This window comes from Rhinichthys klamathensis, unplaced genomic scaffold (assembly GCF_029890125.1).
Source record: "Rhinichthys klamathensis goyatoka isolate OS25496 unplaced genomic scaffold, OSU_Roscu_1.1 h1tg000111l_1, whole genome shotgun sequence".
In the NCBI taxonomy this organism is placed as follows: domain Eukaryota; kingdom Metazoa; phylum Chordata; class Actinopteri; order Cypriniformes; family Leuciscidae; genus Rhinichthys; species Rhinichthys klamathensis.
This window is the reverse complement of record NW_026606649.1, coordinates 7067784-7081398: the sequence shown is the minus strand read 5'-3', so window position 1 is coordinate 7081398 and position 13615 is coordinate 7067784. Positions and strand designations below refer to the sequence as shown.

The 13615-nt window shown below is 38.1% G+C and overlaps 1 protein-coding gene across 1 annotated transcript; it reads right to left on the bottom strand.

Annotated features, from left to right (window-relative positions):
- Positions 1 to 7667: 7667 nt before the first annotated feature.
- inab (internexin neuronal intermediate filament protein, alpha b) lies at positions 7668 to 10461 on the bottom strand. Its single transcript, XM_056254395.1, has 3 exons — positions 9256 to 10461; positions 8262 to 8386; positions 7668 to 8014 (listed from the first exon to the last, which is right to left on the bottom strand). Exons 1-3 carry the CDS (start codon positions 10285 to 10287, stop codon positions 7759 to 7761), a joined length of 1413 nt encoding a protein of 470 aa, XP_056110370.1. The 5' UTR covers positions 10288 to 10461; the 3' UTR covers positions 7668 to 7758.
- Between the last annotated feature and the right edge of the window lie 3154 nt (positions 10462 to 13615).

The following is a 13615-nucleotide window of genomic DNA, read 5'->3' as shown; positions in this document are numbered from 1 at the left end:
CAGGAGATTGTCTTGACCATGTCTACATGCCTAAATGCACTGAGTTGCCGCCATGTGATTGTCTGCTTAGAAATTAAGTGTTAACGAGCAGTTGGACAGGTGTACCTAATAAAGTGGCCGGTGAGTGTATATATATATATATACTTTACTGTTAATATTTAATTAAATTTAATTTGTTTAGTAATGAACAGTTCTGATATTTTTAATTGCTTTCACATAATTTGACAATTTTACATATATATAGGCTAGTAGTAGTAACAAACTTATTGATATATTTAGTAATAATAAAACAAAACAGTAAATATAAAGACAAAAACGTACAAAATATTATTAAAATTATAATAGTATCTCAAAATCAAGCTATGCAGTATGTATTGTATTAGTATCATGCTTAGCATTAATTGCTAGTTATATCAATAACATTCCTTCCTCCACACTTACTGTAGGTCTAGGAATTTAAGAAAATAATATCTCATCATCTGCTAGGCAGGCTGAACATAAGTAGGCTATACATTATGTTTTAAGTGGCTGACCATTAAAACGCAATTGTTTAGTTTGCCTTTAACCACAAAATCTTCAAATATTATCAATATTGCCAAACTAAAAAGTTATCATGTTGACTCAACTTAAAAAAGTGAGTAAACCCGTTGCCTTAAAATTATTAAGTAAATAAACTGCATGCGTAATTGAAAAAAATTATTTATGTGGAATTGTCAAGTTCACAACTTAATTTTTCAATTACGCATGAAGTTTATTACTTAATAATTTAAAGGCAAGGGGTTTCCTCTCTTTGTTTTAAGTTGTCAACTGATCACATTTTACAGTACCTTAAGGTTCTACTGCAACAGTGAATTATAAGTACAATACGAAAATAAGTGCAATGAAACAAAATCACATTAAATTACCAACAATAGACACATTAAGATGGGCTTCATAATGTCAAGTCTTTATTTGTCATGTGCCATACAGCAATAAGATGATTAAATATAAATGACATTAACTACATTCAGCTCCTAAAGTTTTCAGTCATCCAGTACACAGTGGCTCCTATACACTAGCCTACTAGATAGCAAACAAGGTCACATTCTTAACATAAATAAAATATTAATGCACACCCTGCCATATTGAGAAAGCTGCTGGTGGCTTAAGGCATTTTTTTAAAACCTAGAGCATTCATACATAAACAGTAGCATTTTAGATGGATTGTTAAATATTGGTGTAAAAGTGGGTTGCCTTTTTATGGAGGAATGTTGATCGCACATGCATTACAAAAGTTTGGCAGTGCAGGTTTGAAATTCTTCTTCTTCAAACTGCATTGTGTCGCTACGCTTTCTGCAATCACCTTTGGCCCTCCCAAAAATAATAGAACAATTCCTAAAACTTTCAGATTTGATGCTGATTCTTGTGACTGGGTTACCGGGTCTAGTTAATGAGCATCTGTGAGAATGGAAAGACGAATTTCCAGATTTGCCTGACACTCCCTCGCAGCTAAGCATGCCAACGTCACAGTGTTTATTTTGGAAAAATTACTTCCGACAGACAAAGCAGTCCATTCACTTTGCTTTCTATAATACAATTCTTCAAGTGAATTAAGCCCAATTATATAAATCCGTTCAAACTATCCATTGAAAGAGTGCAGCAAGTCATGCTTAACAAAGCATGGCATAGAGGCAAGTGGTATCAAAACCTGGCAGTGTAGCAGAAGTGTAATGCGGATATTTCACTAGCATTTACATTTAATATGTTATACGTTTACCAAAGGAATTTATTGTTTCACTGTGACAGTTCTGTGCATGAGAGTACACTGAGTGTAGAGAACTAGATTCAAGTTTAGGTGTTCGAGATGCATTGTGATAAGTTGTGTTACTGACTACGTTTCCACGCTGTCAATGTGCTTCAGGCATCCATAAGTATAGAAAGATAATGTTGAGATGTGTATATATATTCTAACTTCTAAAGATAGTTAGATTTCTTAACAATTTCAAAACATTTGTTTTATCTGACCAAACACAGCTAATTCTGGACAAACTTAGAAGCAGCAGGGTATACTGAACTTAAAGCTGGCTCAAAAAAAAATCAGTCCTCTCCATTTCTTGTTTCCCATTCAAACGTACACTTTCTTTTAACAATACATATCTCCCTATTTCTCAAATAATTCTACCATATCCCTTTTGTTAAGACAGTTGATATGGATGAGATGCTGTTTACATACATTTAAGTGCCCTGACTTGATTGGCTTTACAGTATTTGTCAAAATGTGTATCAATCACAAGCATTTAGCAGCATGTGAAAGGCTTCAGCAGTGTTGTGTAACATTCTCGCTCTCAGTCTTGCCCATTGGCTGGTGAACTAATGCAGCCTTAAAGGCCATGGTGCAGGTTAAACACCACTGTCGATTAATGGGTACATAAAGCAGTTAAGATATGTATATAAAGTTAGAAATGTCTCCCAAATTGTGTTAAAGTCCAGTTTTTGACGTTTTTGCTTAGTAACGGTTATTTTTTTACGCGACTCGGCGATGACGTCACATGAGGTAGACGCAGGCAGCGGCGCGCTTGGTTTAGTTACAGTTCTGATGGTTCACAGCCGAGGAGATCGATGTTCTCGTCAGGGCCGTAAAATAAAGAGAAGTGACATTGGGCCGGGGATGGGACAAACCCACCCAAATTAGCTTCGGTTAAACATGCACATAATAATTTGGGTAAATGTGTACGCTTTATGCCTATTTTTCCTATCGTCATGAACACAACAATGATTTCACTCGTGTTTAAATAGTTTTCCTTATAATAATGTATCATTTGCAAAAAGTAAAATGCATCTGTGTAGATGAGAGAATCATCTACAGTGTATGCGCGTTGTTCATTCTGTATTATGGCCAAGCATGCGCGCTTAAAATAGCATCTGAATGTACGCGCTAGACCTAGACTTTAGACTAGGTTAGGGTGACCAACAGTCCTGTTTTCACGTCCTGTCCTGGCTGGGTTTTTTTTTTTTTTATTATGAAAATGTCCTGGTTTTCAAAACTTCTGGGAAAGATCAGCTCTAAAGCAAAACATAGATGGGCAAACAAGGAGAATGAGGAAGAAAAACAGGATAAAGAGGAAGACTAAAGATACATTTTGTTAGTTTGTTTTTGTAAGCTTGTGAGAGCTATTTTTGTTAAATTTGGAGGTATTTCTTTTAGTTATTTCTTCTTTATATATTTATTTTTTTAATATAGAAGAGACATTATTTCATTCATTCAAACCTGTAATAATTATATATTTCTTTTTCTAATACAAGAGACATTTCATTCATTCAAACCTTTAATAAAACAGGCTCTGAGAAGGCTATCTGAATTTGTGTCTTGTAATATAACCATTTTCTACAGAGGAGGCATAGGCTACTTTAAATATACTGAAATTAATAAGGCATCGAGTAAATTTCGAGTATAATTTGAGTATCTGTTTGCCGGGCCGAGTGTCCTGCTTTCACCTCTATCTCCAGTGAAAATGTTGTTTGCAAACGTAGCTGACGATGAGTAGGCTGGTCATGTCTTCAGTCAGTGTGATTATTGTTGATAGTGCTAACTAGTTTTCCTCATGACTGTCATTGACACCGTCAGGCTTACCAGGAGAGGGAGTGAGTTGTGGGCGGTGTCGTCCCATGGAAACTGTGGTGGAGAGCTTGTGTTGTAGGGAGGTGAGCGCGTTTTGGTCGCTGGTCGAGGACCTCACCCCGCGGCCAGCAGTTGTAACGTGCCTAACGCAGCATCCTGGATATGAGGCTTAATGCCTGAATCCGTTTGTGCTACACATAGCATACTCACACTTCATGCAGGATAATGGTCCCCTTCAAGCCAGCACGCACGAGTATGTTCATGGTTTATGTTTACTTTACCTTTTTATTTTTTACACGGAGTCCTTTGAACAACAGCTATAGGTGACAGGAGATGTGTTGCATACACAATAAACATGCATCAGAGACGTTTCCAACCTACTTACAGAGTTTAAAACTTAAGAATCTTTCCTACTTATCCCTAGGCAATACCGGTACACTGCGTACAGGCAGGCTATACGCTGGCCTGGGCTTATGGAGTTTTAGGCAGGAGTATAAGAAGCCTCTCGTGTGGTTTCAACCATCAGACAACAATTCCAAAGTCGTGACCAGACCTATCAGGGCTTTCAATCGCCTCGTTTGGATGAAAATGTATAAAAATAATAATTGCTTATTCTGTTGTGATCGCCCAATTTGCCCTCAAAATGTTATAAAGTACACAGAACACATGAATTTCTATAAGAAAGAAAAAAAACAGTTTATTGGCATTGCTTGTAATAGTTACTAAACATTTACTGAACAAGGACAAAGATTACTGAACAAAGACACAGGTTGCAAGTAAACAAATCTATATAAAAAAAAGCCCACTGATGTAGGGCTAGACCTGAAACGTTTGCACATTGTTTCTTTTGCCTGCAATAGTGTGGTCCAGACAGAGCCATAGAGAGAGAGAGTTGCGACACTCCCATAGACCGCCATAGGAACTTAAAAATGCGCAAGTAACGCGTGTCGTGGAGCGGCCGATAGTTCCAAACACTGATAGTTCCAGCATTGAACCCCATTCATTTTCAGTGCTTCCGAAGTACGCTCGCTGGTAAAATAATGAAATTACTGTATTTTTTTTACTTTTACACACATTAGCCGACCTCTCGTGAATCTAGTCAGTATATTTTATGTAGCCAGTTTTAGTTAATGCTTATTGGAAGATAATGGGTTACTTGCAGCTAGCTATAGCTCACATGACCAACTCTTCATTAAAGTTAGCTAACTTCTGGTAACCTGAAGTATATATTATATTATTTATAATATATATGCATAGCATATGCATGTATGTATGTTTGTACGCCTATGCATATATACACACATAACCCTAACCCATTTAAGTAAATGAATTGTGTGTGTGTGTGTATATATATATATATAGTTTATATTTACCGAACATTACTGCAAATTTGTACATGCACACTTATATTTTATGTTGGTTGTAATTCTGAACGGACCGCCTCTCCAGACCTCTTTGCGTGATCACGAAGGTAGGCTAATGGCTGAATCGGAATTTATAAGCAGGATCACGGGAATCAATAGCCTAAGAAAAAAAGTAATGATTTTGTGCAAAGTAAAACCAAAGCAACAGCACACAAAGAAAAAAAAAACATGCAGAATGCAGGAAACCACCACTAAATGAATACTTACAACTAAATCATTGGACTTGTCTGTGGAAAGAAAATAATGTGAAATTAGGTTCTTGTAGCGTGACTGCCGGGTTAGGTAGAGGCTGACGGCCTCCTCAGGAACCAGTTTGAAGGATGTGGCGATGGGGGCGGGTGCATCAGGACAAACTGGCGCTAACCTCTCGAAGAGCTGCAGGTGGATTGGTGTAGCTTTCCCGAAGCGCCTTCATTAATGATGTTGCATAACCTGCAGACATAATAATAATACTGTATAAAGATCATTGCCACTAATGGAAACACATGAAATTGTCCTGCATATGAATTATAGCAAACATAAACAGTAAACAGAATGTTACGAGATTGCCAGGGAGATTACAGTACAGTGGACCCTGATATGCGCTACTAAATGTTTTAAAAATACATAAAAGAAATTCAGAACATATTTGATGATTTGAATGTTACAATTAAATGTTTACACCAATACTAGTGGTAATACATGTGGTAAAGTTACATAAACTCTACGAGGTAGTGAATTTACTGAGAGGTAGCTAAACTCTGAAGTGAGAAGTGGATAAACTGTTTCTGACATAATTTCAGCGGTGGGTAAACTGCGTTTGGCCTCCACTACAGCCCTGACGACACGGTCACGGTCAAATGTGAAAGAGAACCGTAGCAGTCTAACACAAAAAGCAAACACGATTGCGAAAGCCGCTTGATGATCATCACCACTGATCCAAACACTAGCCATGAAGCTTTCATGACGATATGGACATTTACTTCAGGGCAATTTTGTTTTGGCTCAAATTCGTGAATCACGAAAAATGCTCTTCTAATGTCAGAGTGATCGTGCTTGTAGTGGAGGCTGTGTCAAAGGGAACACGGTAGCTATACAAAATACACACAGAGCTAGCTAACACGCAGCTTGTAAACATTAACGTTAGAATGAACTTACCGTGGCAATATCTCGCTTGCGGCAGACGGTGTCTCTCGACCTCGGGACAGGGCAAGCAGAGAGGTTTGCATTCACAGACGGCACGGCGGTAGGAAGTAACTTAGCCATCCTCTCACTCTTTAAACTAAGTGAGACCATCTTGGCATCCCCTGCGTGGTAAATTAATCCTCCTCTTTGAAATGCGCGCTGCATATTCTCGAGTAGGCGGCGACAGAGCTAACTTAGCTGAAAAATCTGCTCGCCTAATCTTGACAAATTGCACCCAGCTTCGGAAGCTCCCTTTGTCCTTGGGGAAACAATGGACCCCATGTCCAGTTTTGATAAAGTTTTTGCACCCGCCACAAACACAGTAATAAACCATTTTGTCTACTTATTATCTAGCTTACTCTTCTCTAAGCTGTTATGCTATGCTATCTCTCACTATCTATCTATGTTATGCTTATGATATCTATCTATCTATCTATCTATCTATCTATCTATCTATCTATCTATCTATCTATCTATCTATCTATCTATCTCGATATATTTACTTATCTGACACTGTCACTCTTTCACTAGCTACCGTTAGCTAAGTTACTACTCGCGGGCTTTCGTCTGTTGTCCAACAGCGAGTACCTCATGTGACGTCATGCAATGCATTGTGGGAGAAATTAGAATCCTCGCTAGGCTAGTGGTAAATGCTAACACATCACCGACTTTTCCGTATTATATTTCTTTTTTGTAATCCCCTACAACATAAAATACAAAGGATAACTGTTTAAATGTTTATTACCAACTAGAAAACTGGCAAAAAAAAAAAAAAAAAAAACCTGCACCATGGCCTTTAAGTACTGAGAGGGATGGCAGGCACACTGCTATGAAAGTATTGGTAAACTTGGACCATACAGTCACCATGCAAACAGCAGACACACCTCATGCAGTGAGGACTTGCTATTAGGCTCAAATCCTTGTCATGTTTAAAGGGTAAGTGGGTGTGGGTTGTAATAAATGTTTAAAAATGAACTAAGAGCAGTCTTGGAGAGGAATTTGGCTGAGTGGAGTTTTTAGATATGTAAAGTTCTGGATTTGTATTTATTTATTGGCAGAAATGCATGAGCATGCCAAGAAGTTAACTGGAGTCAAGAAACAGATGCAATTGTTACAAGGGCTGGCATGATGCAAAGACAACAATAATTACTTTGTCATTTCTTATGCTTACATTATAAGACAAGTTTTGTGATGGCTTTTGGGAAAACTGCAGCACAAAAAGCTACCTTCACCAAAGCTAAACACTTAAACATTTCCTTAACGGAGTGTGCTGAGAGAAACCCATTACAGTGCAGTTACCAGGAGTGATATGACTCTGAAACAGTGCATCCACAGAAATATATGCATCAAACAATGTGACGCCTGGGGTTTCTTGACTAGTTAGTGGTTTGCTACTGAGGGACTGCTGGCCTGTGACTGAGTGGGAGGCTAATTAGTGGAGAATAAGTTGAAAAACACTAGATTCCTCTCTGAGACCCCTTTGTGGATGGGATCTGAGTTATTTGGGAAAAGGAAAGAGAGTAATGGAGAAGGCAGAGGGAGGAGAGGATGAAAGTAAGAGGGGTGAGACATTTAGTTTTTCTGGTTGGTGGGATTCAAGTCTCCAGAGTCGATCTTGTCACCCTTCTTGGAGTCGTCAGACTGGGAGGAGCCTTTGACGGATTTGCTGCTCTGCTGATGTTTGTCGTCATCATCCTTGTCCTCTTTCTTTCTGCTCACGCTAGTGCTGCTATACATACGGGACTGGTAGCTGTAGCCAGACATCGAGCTGGGGGTGGGGTAGTTGATCCCAGTGCTGATACGTGTCTCCTCCCCTTCCAGCAGTTTCCTGAGACGGGCGATAAAGGAGAGGGTGAACAAAGAGAAGGTGGTGAGGAAGGGTGTGGTGGAAAAGGTGGGATGAAAGAGCAATACATTTCTGTATGAAAATCACATCAGTAGATGTCATAAGAGGAATTCTCACAATTTTCATTTTAGGTATGTTGATAAAAATAGATCAAATTACAGGATGGACATTTCACTATAGCATTCACATACACGTCAATTGTCACATGTCACATGTCAGTTGTTTATACCTGTAAGCAGCAATTTCTATGTCAAGAGCCATCTTGACATTCAGCAAATCTTGGTACTCCCTAAGGTGACGGGCCATCTCATTCTTAGTGCCCCTCAGCTCATTCTCCAGCTGCCCAATTGAATCCTGTGTGATGTTACATGATATAGTTATAATAAAAAAAGACTTAATGATTTGATTGGATGATAGACATATTTAAACTTTAAAAGAAAATAGAGGTTTTCGCAGTGATGCCATAGAAGAACCATTGTTGAGTTCCCCAAAAAACCTTTCAGTGAACAGCAGCTCTCAAAAGAACAATTGTTCTTGGTGTGAAGAGCATTTTAATAATCTAAACTAAAGAACACTTTCTCCACTATTAAGAATGTTTTGTGCAATGGAAAGGTTCCATGAATTTTGAAGGATCTTTATGGAACCTTCAATGCAAAGAAAGAAAGAAAGAAAGAAAGAAAGAAAGAAAGAAAGAAAGAAAGAAAGAAAGAAAGAAAGAAAGAAAGAAAGAAAGAAAGAAAGAAAGAAAGAAAGAAAGAAAGAAAGAATTTGCTGCTTGTGGAAAAGCTTTTAGATTTTTTTCATGGGCTAAATCACTTATTCATTATTTAATAACACGTTGTTATCATTATTTTATGATAACTTATATTAAAAGGTTTGGAAAACCTTATAAATAAAATATCTAATACGGGCTGTTGATTTAGTTATTTCTGGGAAGTGGTTCATTTTAGCACCATGGACAGAGCAGTAACATTCACAGTCAGTTGCTGTGGTCACGCCCATTTCACATGGATCTTTTGTCTGCTGTTTGGTTAACAGAAGCACAAGTTTCAAGCGCTGATATTTTATTTTTAAAAACATTTGTTTGGCTATTTATTTGTTTTGGGTTGTTTTAACAAAGCGCCAATGTCCTCAGTATTTTAATCATTTAAAAAAAAAAAACTCTTTACATGTTTGCCTTAACTCAGTTGAACACGCGTAAAATCAAAATTGAGGAAACCAACCTGGTAACCCATGACCTCAGCGTTGTGACTGTCCTCCATCTCATGAATCTGCCTTTCCATTGATTCGTTGGTTCCCTTTAAACTCTCGATTTCAATGGTCTTGGACTGCACCTGTCTCCTGAACTCGTTGAGCTCTTCCCTACTCGCGCGAATGACCTCGTTGCTCTTGTTGGCCTGTTCGCTAAGATCGGCGAACTTTGACTTGTACCACTCTTCAGCGGACTGCAAGTTCTTACTCGCAATCACCTCATACTGGCCTCGAATCTCCTTAAGGGCGGAGGTAAGGTCGGGTTTAGCCACTTCCATCTCAACGGACACCTGGGCAGCCTGGATCATGTTCATGAGCTCAGCCACCTCCTCCTCATGCAACTTTCTCGTGAAGTTGATCTCGTCCAGAAGGGATTCGATCTTTTTCTCCAGGTCTAGGCGCACCATGGTGGCGTTATCCACGTCCTTCTTGAAAACTCTAAGCGTTTGCTCCGCTTCCTCGCGCATTCTCATCTCCTCCTCGAACTTCTCCTGGAGTTTCTGAAGTTCCTCCTCAATGCTGTCGCGCTCGAACATCATCTGATTTTTCTCCGCGTTGAGTTCCTCGAGTTGGGACCTCAGTTCCCGGATCTCCTGCTGGTATAGTTCGGCCAAACGGGACGGTTCTGTCTGGCGCTGGCGCAAGGTCACGAGTTCGGCTTCCAGCACTTTGTTGTGCTGCTCCAAATTGCGAACTTTATCAATGAACATCGCGAAACGGTCATTGAGCCCTTGCATCTGCTCCTTCTCGTTGGTACGGATGATTTTGAACTCATTGTTAAGCGCTGTGCTCTGGGTGAAGTCTAAGCTTTCCAGCGTCAAAGATGGATAGGCAGATCGGGTGGAGCGCTTATAGGAGCTTGGGATGTTGGTGCGGGTCACGGACTGGTTCTTAAACCCGCTCCGGGAGCTGCTCATCCGGGATGGAGAGGCTGAGAAGCGGGTAGAGTCCCCGAAGATCTTCCGGTAGGAAGAGGCAGAGTAGATGTCGGATCCGTAGCTCATCGTGGCGTTTGCAGACAAGAGAGCAGAACACAGGCGGCGTCTCCTTTTATACCAGGACCGTCCCAATCAATAATTTACGGGTCCGTGCTACTCTTCGCATTCAACATCACTGCAGATGTTTTAGATGGACAGACCCCGAAGAAATCCGACAACACCTGATCTATTGGTTATTTTTAACTTTTAAAAGCGCAAAGAGTGCTTTCTGCCCGTGCTCAGTCCTTCATACTCAGGTCGGCAGCAGCGAGCGGATGGAACTGTCCGTTTTGGCGCAGTGCTGATGTCAACAAAATACCTTCGTTTAATTACTCACTCACACATCATAACGTCACATCTGTGGAAAATACCTAATGCCATCTCATCTCTGAAAATAATCACACCTATATCAAGTACACAGACCATACATAATTGTGTTAAGAGCACTAACTTTTATTATTATTATTATTATTATTAGGCTATTATTATTATTATTATTAGCTTATTTATTAAGTCAAAAAAATATATAATAATAATTGCACAATTATATTATGTTAATTTACAAATGTATTATAATTATGCTATTAAGAACTGTTCGTAAAGTATGTTTGTATGGAAGGCCAAATAGGTCTAGCTTCTGCTACCTACTGCCAAGACTTCTGGGAATGCCCATAATAATATAAATCTATGATTTATTGGTAATGAAAACCATCACTTTTGAATGGCCAATACGTTTGATTTTTCTATTTAAATTTGTAGGTAGGCTATCATATTGTAGATCCATTTTTTTACTGTGGCAGTTTTATTTTTAAATTATTGTAACAAAATGATTAACATTTTTACAGTGTAGATTATAGTATATTAAAAAAAAAGTTTCCTTTTGTTCATTTTGAACCGAGTTATAAAAATATTAATGTAACAGGAAGTGACTATATAGGTTCCTCACATATCAACCAATAAATCACAGATAGTCTGTCACATATTTAACCTGATGTCAGTTAATGCCATTAAACTCGAAACGACTGTAGTGTAAAAGTAACATCGGGCTAAAAAGCCATCTCATAGCAGTTATACACTGCTGCCATCTGTTGGCTGCTTCGAGGTCTCAACAGATTGAAGGCAAACGAACAAGGTCAAATTTGGCAAACGTTCCATGTCTCGTGTGGCCTTCATATTTAGACAGTATTTGTGTTACCATTCATATCTGGACAGGACAGTATTTGTGATGTCTTTTTTTTTTTATTATTGTAAATTTGGGTTGACAGGAATTTTGTGTTTAATGCACCACACAAACTCACAAACTCCACAGTAAGGGTATGATGGGGCATATAGGGCTCTAAAATAAAATAAAATGTATTAAATAACACCATACGAGATACATTTTAAGGTTATTTACAGTTTTTCTCAGTCGCTTTGGTACATTTCTTGAATCATCCTTAAGATTTACAAACCAGTAGGTGCATTTCTCAATATAATGTGTACAAACGGCACCACACAATGGATTACCTGAAAAAGCCTGTAACTTGCTCAAAATCTTTAGTCCATCTCTCAAAAGTAAGCATTTATTATGTCAATGAACATATCAGTGCCATCAGAATGACAAGTCCTTGTGTCATTGTTCACAAACAAGATGCAAATGCTTAGTCATGTTGTCAATTTAACTGTGTACTCTGTCAGCATTTTCAGATGAAAACTATATTGATTGCAAGAGACTGGACAGGATTCACAGTTAAATTTTTATTGTTGATCTGCCAATAAATTACAGTACAATGTCATTGCGATATAAAGAAAAAGACAATAGGCTACATATAAAATATATATATATATATATATATAGCAAGAGGCCATGATTGTAGAGATGTTTCTATTCATATGTATATATGTAACCCCTCCACCCGGGTCCTACTCGCCCCGCGATGTGCGGGCCTCGAACCCAGGTATCCGGCTTCATCTGTCTAAATGAAAAATGGGGGCAAAAACAAAAGTGTTGCATTTATAATTTTGTTCAGTGTATATATACATGTATATACAATATATAATTATATATATATATACACACACACACACACACACACATACTGTATGTATGTATGTGTGTGTGTGTGTGTGTTACATTATGTCTCTATAAAGTATACTATAATGTAAAATGCAATTGGACTAGTGTAATGTAGCATTACAGTACAGTGTTACAGTATAGTGAACATTGTCTGATTACATGTTCTGTCTACAAATGTTTGAATGATTGAGGAAACGGTTGTTCTCCCAACATTCAGCTGCACCTTTCAACCCGCCTCGGCCATAAGGTCATGATCGAGAACGTGGTCCACAATAGTGGACAATATAACATCTGTTCAATCTTGGCCTCTTCTACCTCTTCCTCTGTTTTGCCTCCACACCCTTCCAACACACTTACTTACTCCTCTTCTTTTTCCCGACTGTTAACCCTGTTTGTTTCATTGTTGTTCTTCCGTTGTCAGAATTTGTAACACTAAGTTGTCCTCTGTATATATAACACAATTGATTGATAGATAGGCTATACTGTGCCCTCCATATGTCAGTGTTGTTGTTGAGGATAATTTCAGCAAACAGATTGCTTTGTACATTCAGATTAACAGCATTAAAAAGGGCAAATGTTATCATTCAACTGAACTGTGTGCAATTTAAACACATTATGTTATTCATCTATAAATGCACGTCTTGAATGATCGTGGTTTTAGCGTATTTAATTCGACTGCTCAGGTAATGTAAATGGTATGAACCATAGATAGATAGATAGATAGATAGATAGATAGATAGATAGATAGATAGATAGATAGATAGATAGATAGATAGATAGATAGATAGATAGATAGATAGATAGATAGATAGATAGATAGATAGATAGATAGATAGATAGATAGATAGATAGATCCCTAGAGGGAAAGTTTTGTCTAACAACAACATTGAAAAGAGATAGCACAGTATAATGATGAACAATGTCATCATACACAGGAGACCATTTAACATCTGTCAGGTGCATGTGTGAGGATAATATTATAAATATCTAAATATATATGTGGTGAACATACAGTCATGTGAAAAGAAAGGACACTATTTAGAATTGTATGGTTTTGTGTATCAAAACATAATAAAAATCATCTGGTTGTTGGTGTTATGGTTTGTGTTTGTTTGTTCACTTTAGAGTTTGTTTTTAATCTGTTCTGCTCATGTCTGTTTCTAGGTTGGTTTTCAGTCTGTTAATTGGTTCAGTTCTCTTCCTGTTTGTCACTATGGTTTCTAATTGATTGTTAGTTCTGTCCAAGGGAGTCTTGGTAATTAGCTCCTCAGTTTCTGTCTATTTAAGCCCTGTGTATCA